This window comes from Salmo trutta, chromosome 3, assembly GCF_901001165.1.
Source record: "Salmo trutta chromosome 3, fSalTru1.1, whole genome shotgun sequence".
NCBI classification, from domain to species: Eukaryota; Metazoa; Chordata; class Actinopteri; order Salmoniformes; family Salmonidae; genus Salmo; species Salmo trutta.
Window position 1 is genome coordinate 21432869 of NC_042959.1, and position 13215 is coordinate 21446083.

Below are 13215 nucleotides of genomic sequence, written 5' to 3' on the forward strand. Positions count from 1 at the left end.
CCAAACTTTTGAACAGTAGTGTATATCATAACAGCTTTTCAGATGAATAATCCAATTACCTGTCTCCATCTCCCAAACAGAATTACAAATACGTGTACCTAGAAGTTATCTGGAGGTCAGCACCACATGCAGCCAATAGGTTTTCACCAATTGGCAATTTAAAAAAAGACTCAGCTAGCTACAAGACAACTGGAGAAATCTAATTCCAGCTACAGAGTCAGGTCACGCCTCACTCTCTCCTGTGCCGTATGTGTAACACATCTCAGAGTAGGAAAGTGCTGAGCGCTGAGAAAATGTATTCCTACTTTTATGGGTAAGAATAAAAGTTATGCCTAAAACTTCTTAAGACCTTTAGTCCTTTCAATAAACCATTAGGAAGACCTTATTAAGAGCTTTCCTAACCTGTTTGAAGCTGCCAGGTGAAAGCTGATGGCTTTCGTGAATCTGCCTGGGCCATGCCACAGAGTGGATAATGATTTGGAAATGATCAAGTTGTATCGACCAATCGCATCGCCTGTTTGTGTAACAGAGGTGGTTGTGAGCAAAAATACAAATTAGCTTTCTCTGCAAGATAATTGACAGTATTCTTCTTATTCTTGTTTTTCTTCTTCTTTAGTGAACCAGGCTTGTTTGATGATTGACCTTGCTTGAGACCTGAAGACTTGCATTAGCTAACCAAACTAATGTTTAGGCTTTAGCTCAGCAGGCTAACATAGTCTTGCGGTATAAAGGAGACCAGGGTTAGAAACCCGATGCGTCACACTGGCAGTATAAACTCTCATCAAGCAATTCCAGCCAATGGTGAAATTGGCACTGCGTTGACTCATCTGAACGGATGGAGTTGACACTTGATTTAGGATTTGTCAGTCTCATTCAAGCTCATTTTGATATCACTCGCCACCTTTGAACTTTCTGCTACAAATTTGGCTCCTGCTTTGCACCAGTCTCTACAGTTCACCTGTTCTCCATGAGAACTTATTTTGAGGCCATCAAAACTCCACCAGCTCTGTCATATCGAGCACGAGTCTTCAATGGTTGAAGACCAAGCACTCCCACCACGTTGTGGAGCCCAAATACAGATTGTTCTTTCTGACCGAGACATCTTCCGCACTTCAAGGACAGATGCACAGAGCTTCTTGTGCCATGTGGGGCACACACAATGATGGGTATTGATAGAGTAGCTGTACCATTCAATTGCCTCGGGTCATCACTCAATAGAGGTCTGGTTATGCTGCAGGCGGTCTCTCTGTTTATTGGCTTACAGCCCCTATTGCTAGAGTGAGCACAGAGGGACATGTGCTAATCATGTTAATGGTAACTAAAACCCAAAGGACAGCCTGCTAATTGGTTGGTTGGCAACATCAGTTTTCTAGTGTTCACATGGTCTGGACAAACCTTGAGTTATCACACACACTGGGGACCTAAGGAGCATATATGACCGTACATGTGAGAAGTGATATTTTGATTTAGGCTACTATTGCTCATATGATTGATAGATAATTATTGCTGGTGCATTTTTACCAGCCGCCCCACAGGAAATGAAAGCTGAGGGTAGACAGGAAATGCTTTCCACAAACTGCAGTGAGCTAAGTGATGCCCTACAACATCATCTGTCTGAACCTATAGCTAGTCTCCAGTCTTCCGGAACCCAAAGCACCATCTGATACGTCCATTCATATTGTCCACAAACTTCCATCCAGTTGGCAGCATGGGTTGAAAGATTTGAATGAGAATGCCAACTTGGCATTGTGCCAAATGTGTGCCCACAGTGAGTCCTCTGCTTGTGCTGATGTACGAGATGCCAGGAATAGCCTAAATCATGTGTAACTCTGTTGTTGGTTTTGTCACACTGCTTTGCTTTATCTTGGCCAGGTCGCAGTTGTAAATGAGAACTTGTTCTCAACTGGCCTACCTGATTAAATAAAGGTGAAATAAAAGAAAGAAATAAAAATCCTCTCTGCCAGTGAGGACAGGATGTTGATCTTCCTATTCCTGCCCTGCAACTCCCTGGATTCCTCCGGTGCCCTGTTGAGTTCTTTGTCCTCATCAGAAGACACAACATAGAGGTTGATCTGGGAGTTGGAGCTCTCCAACTGATTCCCTGGCATTGGTATATCAATGGGGCATGCGGTTGCATATTATATCAACCCAGTACATTGATTTGAATCCCCAAAATCTTTTAGCAGTGGTACCATCTGCACTATGCTGTAAAACTGGAAAAGTTGATGTTTCCAAAGACAGACACTTGTTGCCCCTTGGGGTTCAATTGGAGTAAAATAAATAGCTATGGTCTCTTTGTACCATATGGTCTGAATGGGCAGACAAATGCTGCTCAGGTGTACAGGTGTGCTGAGTGATCAATGCTGCAGTGCTGTCCTTGGTGAGCATGCTGCTGTGGTGGGCAGAATGTACTGAAATGTGGTGAACGAAGATGTCCAGGGTTCTGAAATGTCTCAATAAGGTGAGCGGAGTTGTCCAGGGTTCTGACATGTCTCAATAAGGTGAGTGGAGTTGTCCAGGGTTCTGAAATGTCTCAATAAGGTGAGCGGAGTTGTCCAGGGTTCTGAAATGACCAACGTGGGGAGAGGTCCAGGGTTCTGAAATGATCAAATGTGGTGAGTGAAGCTGTCCAGGGTTCTGAAATGGTCGAATGTGGTGAACAGTGCTGTCCATGGTGCTGAAATGGATTGGGTCTGTCCCCGGATCTGAACAGACCGGCACTGTCATTTAACCCAATTATTTCCCACATCCCTGTCATGTTCAGTTTTACAGTGCCATATAAAGACTTTTCTTTCACCCTTACTTTTTTTCTCAGAAAATATACACTGGGTGTAAATAACATTAGAAACACCTGCTCTTTCCATGACATAGACTGACCAGGTGAATCCAGGTGAAAGATATGATCCCTTATTGACGTCACTTGTTAAATCCACTTCAATCAGTGTAGATGAAGGGGAGGAGACTAGTTAAAGAAGGATTTTTAGGCCTTGAGACAATTGAGACTTGGATTGTGTATGTGTGCCATTCAGAGGGTGAATGGGCAAGACAAAAGATTTAAGTGCATTTGAATGGGGTATGGTAGTAGGTGCCAGGCACACCGGTTTGAGTCAAGAACTGCAACGCTGCTGGGTTTTTCACGCTCAACAGTTTCTGTGTGTTTCTAATGTTTTGTACAGTCAATGTATACCGTTGGTGTAAAGTTATGGTCTGATATTCACATAAAAACCTCTCCTATACACGCACAAGCACACATACACACACACACACTTGACATCAATGTGAGTACAGGTTGGGGTCTGGTTGAGAGAGAGATACAAAAGTGGCCAGTAATTGGGTCTTACATCTAGTGTTTACTTTGTGCATATTTCATGTACAGTATGTCAAATGGTTAATTCATGTAATGGTACCTAGGGGGATATACGGTGTCACCTCATTTTTGGGAATTGTGTATTCACAACTGCATGGACATTTTGATGTGTTGTAGCACATATTGGCCATTATACAGTATGTAGCTAGCGTTAGCCTAATAGGTTTAAATGCATTCATACTTTCATAAGCAATTCAAACCACTCTAGAAGTTATTCAAGCAGATAAGATTGCTGTAAGAGTGCTGCACTAGTGTTCACTCACCTGGCTCTGTGATTTATAATCCAAATAAAGCAATAATGGAAGCAAGCAAACATCTTTCAGTTCCAAGGTTTGGGTGATTTCCTCAAGGCAAGCACTTCCCCTCTTATGTAGTCTAGTGGTGGTGGTGGCAGTGGTAATTATGAAGACAGTTCTTGATGAGCTTTCATTTGACAGGAATGGGCGGGCCACTACAACGTCCCTTCCAGTTCACTTATGCAAACTAGCCCACTGTTGTACACCGGCCCGGGGAAATAGCCAACGGTAGGCTACCTGCGGAGAACGCAAGCGTGCGTCCGGCTCCATTCCTAAACCCAAACGGACGTGCTGACTTCGAAGCTTTGCCGCAAAAAAGGAGACAGCAGAAAGAGTTTGCAGAAAGAGTGACTACTGGCCATATGTCAACGAAGGGCAGAAAGTATCACGAGAGAGTATCGTTCTCCGAAGAGGAGGATGAACAGTGTTGGAAAGAGGAAAACGGCTGTGTGGATGTACATTACCTAAAACCCGTCCAAACAATACGGGATTCGTCTGGATATTATGCTTATAATATGTGAGTAGACAAACCTATTATCGGCGCCCCTTAGGCTGTAGAACTCATTGGAGGCTAAACAAAGTGGGCAGGTGAATTTAGATATGCTTCTGAATATTTGTGTGGGTTAAAAACTTTCCATAAAACTGTTGATATTGAATGAATCATTATTTTAAGACACATGCTACTTTAAAGGGACTGTTTTCTTTCTGCCTTTGGTCCGATTAAAAATCCTAATTTCTCATGTATTTTTTGAAAATCAAGTTTATTCATATCTGTTGCACTGATATGGCATATACAGTCATCCAATACGAAGCCTTCAACTGGTAGCCTAGTGCAATGATGTTGTTTTGGGCCATACCAAAATTTGAATTTTATTCATATAAAATGTAGCTGCATCTTTGGACATTAGCAGTGTTTGTGACAATACTTGCGCCACCTTGTGGATAATTCAGTCCGTGGTCATAGAGAGAGAGAGAGAGTACAGACAAGAGATCATGATGCTGCTTTTCACTCTTTTTGGTTGGATAATGCATAAACCTACAGGTATCCTACATTTCTCCTACTTTTTGTATCATGTTGAGACTCACTCAGCGATGTAAAAATGCTGAAACAGCAGACGTTCTAATTAATCTCATGTTCATATGCAGGCTACTACATAACTCGCATGATTCAGGTTGTATTATGTGCCTTTCCTGTTCTCAAATCCCATTTACTTAAGAATACCCATTTACTTTCCATTCCACACACACAGATCACATTTGAGAAGGTACAATGACTCTGAGACAGCATGATTTCTTAAGCCTCATCTATCTATTGTCAACACTGATGATATCAATGTTTCGCTCATTTGCAGGCACTAGCTCTCTACTCTATTTTGTTATGGCCATACATCACAAGTGATCATCTAGACAGGAGTAGGTCAATCTAATACACTCTGTTATGTGCATGTGTGTATAAATCCACTCCAGTCTTCAGAAGTTCTCCATATCTTACCCATTAATTAACATGTTATCATGTGTCACACATGGTGACGTAAAGTGGGCTAATATGAGTGATTGCTCTGCATTAAACTATCTTATCCTGGTGGTACTTGCTTTGGGCTAATACATGAAATGTAGCACAGAGCTTATGGTAAGTAGTGCAGTGTTTAACATCATCCTAACAGACGAAGCTGAGATGTATATTTAACATTTGAAAAGTCAGTCGAAGTACTTTAAAATGAACCTGTCAAACAGTAGACAGTCCCACGTCCCTGCTGTGTTGGGTAAAGTAATAGCTCAGGTCTGCTGTGTTGGGTAAAGTAATAGCTCAGGTCTGCTGTGTTGGGTAAAGTAATAGCTCAGGTCTGCTGTGTTGGGTAAAGTAATAGCTCAGGTCTGCTGTGTTGGGTAAAGTAATAGCTCAGGTCTGCTGTGTTGGGTAAAGTAATAGCTCAGGTCTGCTGTGATGCCATTTGAATATTTACTTAGATATCCCTTAGGTGTATGTTGAGTTTGTGAATATGAGAAAGTGGATATCTTGCATTTAAAATACCAATGCCATTTTATGCCTTGCCAATGGTATGCCTTGCCAACATGTTATTTTCTCCCTAGGTGTCGAGACCCTAGACTGGTCCCAGATCTGTTTGTGCTCTTACCAACTCCATTGCTCATTGTCAAAGCAAACATGTTTGTATGATGAGTGACAAGGAATGTGCATGATAGCACAAACAGACTGGCACTCAGGCTATGGAGACTCCATAGAATTCGAATGAGTAGAATAGATATATATTTCTTCAGTCCATGGGATCGTTTTAGTGGTCCACCCATTATGGCAACTCAATAGTGCCTTGCATGTGTAGAATAGTTGGAGAGGCACAGTATTTTCAGCAAAAGATTCCCACTGACAGAGCATAAGAAAGTCTTGTTCCACCTTGACCACCCAGGAAGTAAAGGTCATGAATTCCTCCAGGCAGTGAAATTCGTCCTCTGATTCTTCCTATTGCCCTTCCAAGAGCTACCTTTATCGTATGTTCTTTAAGAAAGACATAAACAAAACCTGAAGACCATGTCCTACTGCAAATGTTTTTACACATTGGATTGGGGTTCTAATTACAGTGCAAAGCAACTGTATTGTCAAACCAAATTATTTTGGTAGTTTTTTCCAGTGCCCTTTCCTGACAAAATTGTCAAAATTCTGACCTGTCATACTCTTTCTTTTGAAGACATGTCAGACAAGCTACAGCATCAGTGATTTGCTAATGAATGTAATTAACAGACGTGAGCGAAATGAGTTCCTTGAGTCCTGAACATGTGACCGAATGTCACTGGAAGTCCAATTGCAGATTATCACAATATCCTCTGCTCTGTTAATTGTTATTATGACACTTGTACCTGTTTTACCTGTACTAACATCCTCTGGAGTGGCATGGAAATAGTGTATGGCAGGCATACAATAGTAATCAGTACAATAATAAAGCCCTGCAATAGACTTTTGTCCTGTCCAGGGGGTGTACATGTCTTGTACATTAAGCTGCCTCACGCTACAGAATCAGGAGGCAGGCTCCTGCTCTATGGGCCATTCTGGCTTGGACAACAGTACTTCCTAGTAATTGAAGCCTTTGTATTGTATAATTAGCAGGGGCTGAAGCTGTGACTCAATGACTTTTTTCGGGTCCAGGCACTTTCTAAGGCAGTGTGTCCGGCTCTGCCCAGTCAGTGTCCTCACCGGCTGTGGCCAAATCCCTAACTTGATGCTCTTCCTCTTTCATGTCAGTGTATGGCTCGGGTTCAAATGTACTAGATCTCTTGTTCTGTGTGGGCTACTGTACCAGCAGGAGCCAGGACATTTTCATGTTGTTGGATGGTGCTTTCTCTTGCTGTCCTGGATCAGTTGAAATGGCCCGCCATCCTGTCGTCTTGGCAGTATCAGAAGCGGAATGGGTAGAATCCTGACTTTTACCTTTTGACTGTGTGACTGACTGCTTTGGCAGTTTGATTCTGATTTGATGGTAAACAACTGTTCACCTGGAGTGCAGCCTGTAACCGAGTGTGGGGGAACTCCAGAAAGTCATGAAAAATGTCTGCTGCCACAATTAGGGCTAAGGTGGAGGAGGAGGATGATGTATGATGGTGGATGAGGATGATGTATGGTGGTGGATGAGGAGGAGGATGATGTATGGTGGTGGATGAGGATGATGTATGGTGGTGGATGAGGAGGAGGATGCATGGTGGTGGATGAGGAGGATGATGTATGGTGGTGGATGAGGAGGAGGATGATGTATGGTGGTGGATGAGGATGATGTATGGTGGTGGATGAGGATGATGTATGGTGGTGGATGAGGAGGAGGATGATGTATGGTGGTGGATGAGGAGGAGGATGCATGGTGGTGGATGAGGAGGATGATGTATGGTGGTGGATGAGGAGGAGGATGATGTATGGTGGTGGATGAGGATGATGTATGGTGGTGGATGAGGATGATGTATGGTGGTGGATGAGGATGATGTATGGTGGTGGATGAGGAGGAGGATGATGTATGGTGGTGGATGAGGATGATGTATGGTGGTGGATGAGGAGGAGGATGATGTATGATGGTGGATGAGGAGGAGGATGTGTGGTGGTGGATGAGGAGGATGATGTGTGGTGGTGGATGAAAAGCTTGTGAAGATCAGCTATGGTAAATAATGGTGTTTCTATTAATATAAGTGTGAATTTGGTATTTTTTGTGGTTTTATTAATCAGATAGGAAAGTGAAGGGGAGAAAGGAGACAAAGGAGGAGTGCGAGTTAGAAAGGGAAAGGGAAAGGGGGAGAATGCCTTCAATTGAAATGTGTCTTCTGCATTTAACCCAACCCCTCTGAATCAGAGAGGTGCGGGAGGCTCCCTTAATCAACATCTACGTCTTCGGCGCCTGGGGAACAGTGGGTTAACTGCCTTGCTCAGGGGCAGAATGACAGATTTTTACCTTGTCAGCTCGGGGAAGGGCAAGAAGGATAAATATTGCTGAGGAGTATGCATGGCTTATAAAGATCAAGGCCTGTATTCACAACGCATCTCAGAGTATGAGTGCTGTATCTAGGATGAAGTCCTCCCTGTCCATCCATATCATCTTATTCATTAAGATCTAAATGGCAACACTGATCCTACAGTAGATCAGCACACCTACTCTGAGACTCTTTGTGTGTACAGGCCCATCTATAGTATAGAATTGTTATGAGAAGGAGAAGAAGTATTTGTATACTGCTCAAAAAAATAAAGGGAACACTTAAACAACACAATGCAACTCCAAGTCAATCACACTTCTGTGAAATCAAACTGTCCACTTAGGAAGCAACACTGATTGACAATACATTTCTCATGCTGTTGTGCAAATGGAATAGACAACAGGTGGAAATAATAGGCAATTAGCAAGACAACCCCAATAAAGGAGTGGTTCTGCAGGTGGTGACCACAGACCACTTCTCAGTTCCTATGCTTCCTGGCTGATGTTTTGGTCACTTTTGACTGCTGGCGGTGCTTTCACTCTAGTGGTAGCATGAGACGGAGTCTACAACCCACACAAGTGGCTCAGGTAGTGCAGCACATCCAGGATGGCACATCAATGCGAGCTGTGGCAAGAAGGTTTGCTGTGTCTGTCAGCATAGTGTCCAGAGCATGGAGGCGCTACCAGGAGACAGGCCAGTACATCAGGAGACGTGGAGGAGGCCGTAGGAGGGCAACAACCCAGCAGCAGGACCGCTACCTCCGCCTTTGTGCAAGGAGGAGCAGGAGGAGCACTGCCAGAGCCCTGCAAAATGACCTCCAGCAGGCCACAAATGTGCATGTGTCTGCTCAAACGGTCAGAAACAGACTCCATGAGGGTGGTATGAGGGCCCGACGTCCACAGGTGGGGGTTGTGCTTACAGCCCAACACCGTGCAGGACGTTTGGCATTTGCCAGAGAACACCAAGATTGGCAAATTCGCCACTGGCGCCCTGTGCTCTTCACAGATGAAAGCAGGTTCACACTGAGCACATGTGACAGACGTGACAGAGTCTGGAGACGCCGTGGAGAATGTTCTGCTGCCTGCCACATCCTCCAGCATGACCGGTTTGGCGGTGGGTCAGTCATGGTGTGGGGTGGCATTTCTTTGGGGGGCCGCACAGCCCTCCATGTGCTTGCCAGAGGTAGCCTGACTGCCATTAGGTACCGAGATGAGATCCTCAGACCCCTTGTGAGACCATATGCTGGTGCGGTTGGCCCTGGGTTCCTCCTAATGCAAGACAATGCTAGCCCTCATGTGGCTGGAGTGTGTCAGCAGTTCCTGCAAGAGGAAGGCATTGATGCTATGGACTGGCCCGCCCGTTCCCCAGACCTGAATCCAATTGAGCACATCTGGGACATCATGTCTCGCTCCATCCACCAACACCACGTTGCACCACAGACTGTCCAGGAGTTGGCGGATGCTTTAGTCCAGGTCTGGGAGGAGATCCCTCAGGAGACCATCCGCCACCTCATCAGGAGCATGCCCAGGTGTTGTAGGGAGGTCATACAGGCACGTGGAGGCCACACACACTACAGAGCCTCATTTTGACTTGTTTTAAGGACATTACATCAAAGTTGGATCAGCCTGTAGTGTGGTTTTCCACTTTAATTTTGAGTGTGACTCCAAATCCAGACCTCCATGGGTTGATAAATTGGATTTCCGTTGATTATTTTTGTGTGATTTTATTGTCAGCACATTCAACTATGTAAAGAAAAAAGTATTTAATAAGATTATTTCATTCATTCAGATCTAGGATGTGTTATTTTAGTGTTCCCTTTATTTTTTTGAGCAGTGTATTATCCCCACAGTGCTGTTAGGTTACTCACAGTCACAGCCCACAGATGTGGTTGTTTTATATAGCCTGTCATTAACCTGCTGAATGGGAAAGTGTTGTCCTGGGATGAGTGGGCGGAGAGTTTGGGAGGAAGAGGCTTTGGTTGGACAGAGTTTAGAAGTATCATCCATCATTAGACTGAGGTTCCAATTCCACATTTGGAGAGTCTATTGATTCAACCAGGATAAAATGGGTTCCTGTCAGTTCATGGCTGTTTTGTGTGGCCTCTAATCTAGCATGTGTATCTGAGAAGATAAAGTGCGTAGGTTCCAGCACATTTGATTGTAACGTTGTCCAATCGATACTTTCTATGGAGACGGTGGCATGTTTTGAAGTAGTGAATCGGATAAGAGCTTCAGTGTCTAGCTTCTTTCCTTTCTGAGGACATTAAACATTGAGCAGTTCTCAGTAACTAGCTAAATGAGGAGTGAACAGTATTGACTGGTGCTCAGGGGCTATTGATAATTAGACATTTTATTTAAGGCCCATTGCAGTCCAAATTCAGTTTTAATGGAACTATTACAGTAAGGTACTTCATTATTACCCAGAAAGGATTTGATATTGAATAAAAATGGCTGAATTGGGCTTTTTAAGCATTGTTTTTTCCAGTTTGGGCTTGAAATTCATTTTGGAAACTATATTTTGTGCAGCTAACCAGCCAGGCCAGGAGTCTTTGTGTTGAGAAAATGGATTTCATTTAGATAGCATCTGACTGGCTACTCGCTAGCTTGTGATGAATAGAACTGGTCAGTACTTCCCCAAACCCACACTACAGCTTGGAGTAAGATAAAGGAGAATGTGTTTGCTTGCATTATAGCACTACCATCAGACCAAACTGGCATATACCTCTTGGTTGAGCTACTGTCTGCCTTACCCCTTGCATGCCTGCCAAATTTTGGGTCAAGGGTTGTGAATATATGTCTACTATTACACCACCATTATTGCTAATGGACCAATAACCACCAGTATGGACCCTATTCGCATAGGACTTTTCGACTTACACCCTCAAGTCAATTTTTGCTGCCACTTAGCCTCTGCCTCAAATGGATGCACTGGGAATGCATTCCACACTATTATGTCCTGTCTATTACTAGATTCTTCTCCTCCTCTATTTTGTTAACCTAAAGTCTGGTGAGCTACATGATTACAGTACATTGCTAGGGTAATGTCTATAAGAATGAGCCATAAGGGGAATATCTATAAGAGTTAGCCATAAAGGTAATGCCTATAAGAGTTGGCCATAAAGGTAATGTCTATAAGCATTAGCCATAAGGGGAATGTCCATAAGAATTAGTCATAAGGGGAATGTCTATAAGAATTAGTCATAAGGGTAATGTCTATAAGAATTAGTCATAAGGGTAATGTCTATAAGCACTAGCCATAAGGGTAATGCTTATAAGAATTAGCCATAAGGGTAATGTCTATAAGCATTAGCCATAAGGGTAATGTTTATAAGAATTACCCATACGGGCAATGTCTATAAGCATTAGCCATAACGCTAATGTCTATAAGAATTAGCCATAAGGGTAATGTCTATAAGCATTAGCCATAAGGGTAATGCTTATAAGAATTAGCCATAAGGGTAATGCTTATAAGAATTAGCCATAAGGGTAATGTCTATAAGCATTAGCCATAAGGGTAATGCTTATAAGAATTAGCCATAAGGGTAATGTCTACAAGCATTAGCCATACCGCTAATGTCTATAAGAGTGTGGCTCAGTTGGTAGAGCATGGTGTTTGCAAAGCCAGGGTTGTGGGTTCGATTCCCACGGGGGGCCAGTATGGGAAAAAAATAAAAAATAAAAATTTATGAAATGAATTGAAATGTATGCATTCACTACTGTAAGTCGCTCTGGATAAGAGCATCTGCTAAATGACGTAAATGTAAATGTAGTTAGTCATAAGGGTAATGTTTATAAGAATTAGCCATAAGGGTAATGTCTATAAGAATTAGCCATAAGGGTAATGTCTATAAGCATTATCCATAAGGGTAATGCTTATAAGAGTTAGCCATAAGGGTAATTATGTGTAAAATTTTAACACAATTCTCCTTAATGTTGTATTCTCCGGAAATGTATTCAAATGTAAGAGATGTCCCTTTGGAGTAAATAATTGTATTATAATATTTGAAAGCGTAAGTAAGCCTTGTCCTAGGCTTCTGCCCTATGAGCCGTTCTGGCTATCTCCTGTTTCTGTATCGTGAGGCAGCTTGATGTACAAGACAAATAGGGGTACCTATATTTGTCCTGTTTCACTGCATGTACAAGTGGGTAATCTGTACAAGTGTGAGGTGTGAAATGGAAATGTGTTTTTTGCATATCCCACTTCCCAGGAGACACCCGTGGAGAGTGGGGTAACAGCCAGGTGATCAGACGTTATTGACAGTGACTCAGAGCAATTAGGGTTAAGTGCCTTGCTCAAGGGCAGAAGTGACAGATTCTTCTGGGATTCAAACTAGCAACCTTCTGGTTACTGACCCAACACTCTAACCGCTAGACTACCTGCCACCCAAGTACAACCCCTGGATACGCTGCTTGTCTATCGCAGGGCATTATTTGAATGCATGATCCTCCAATATTCTCCAATGTGGAAGAAAACTAATGTCAGAGTGGAAATCTAACCCTATTCTTACTCTAATTAAGATGCTAAGTTAGCCTATTAACCCAATCAATTTCTGGCAGCCGTTGTTCTATCGAGGCAAAGGGGAAATAGTCATTTTAATTCTAGGTGATCCCCTGGGTGTCTGAAGCATTTGGCTATATATGGAGGATGCAGTGTCCCCTCAAGCCTGCCAGCAAGTCATTGGGGTAGCAAGTCCTAAGGGTCTTCAGCTGTTCATGCCTGTAAAATAAATTTCCTGCTCAAGGGCAAATCTCAAGGACCATTATGGGAGGAGAAATGTTGCTCCGAGTGACGTCCCTAAGTGATGTTATTTAATTAAACCTTTTTATTTTATTTTTGAATAGAATAGTTAACCAAGGAATACATTTTTGTTCACAGTACATTCTCATTGGTAGCCTATTTCACAAGCTGAGTTCACTTTTCTCTTTAATTTATTCAAATAAATTTTTTTCTCCTTTGATGAATTTTCCTTGCCTGGCATTACTCATCAAACAAATATGAACAAATGAGCCTGTGTGGTTTGATATGGGAAGCGAGGCATTACATTGATTGCTTTTTCATGGCTATTGACAAAGGTCACCAATGCAGGGTTAA

At 42.9% G+C, this 13215-nt stretch overlaps 1 protein-coding gene across 1 annotated transcript in view; it reads left to right on the forward strand.

Annotated features, from left to right (window-relative positions):
* Positions 1–3977: 3977 nt before the first annotated feature.
* LOC115170166 (short transient receptor potential channel 3) overlaps positions 3978–13215 on the forward strand; it is a 52069-nt gene continuing 42831 nt past the window's right edge. The window contains exon 1 of the mRNA XM_029726522.1: positions 3978–4180. Within this exon, the coding sequence (XP_029582382.1) occupies positions 4026–4180 (155 nt within the window). The 5' untranslated portion in view covers positions 3978–4025. The remainder of the gene's footprint in view (positions 4181–13215) is intronic.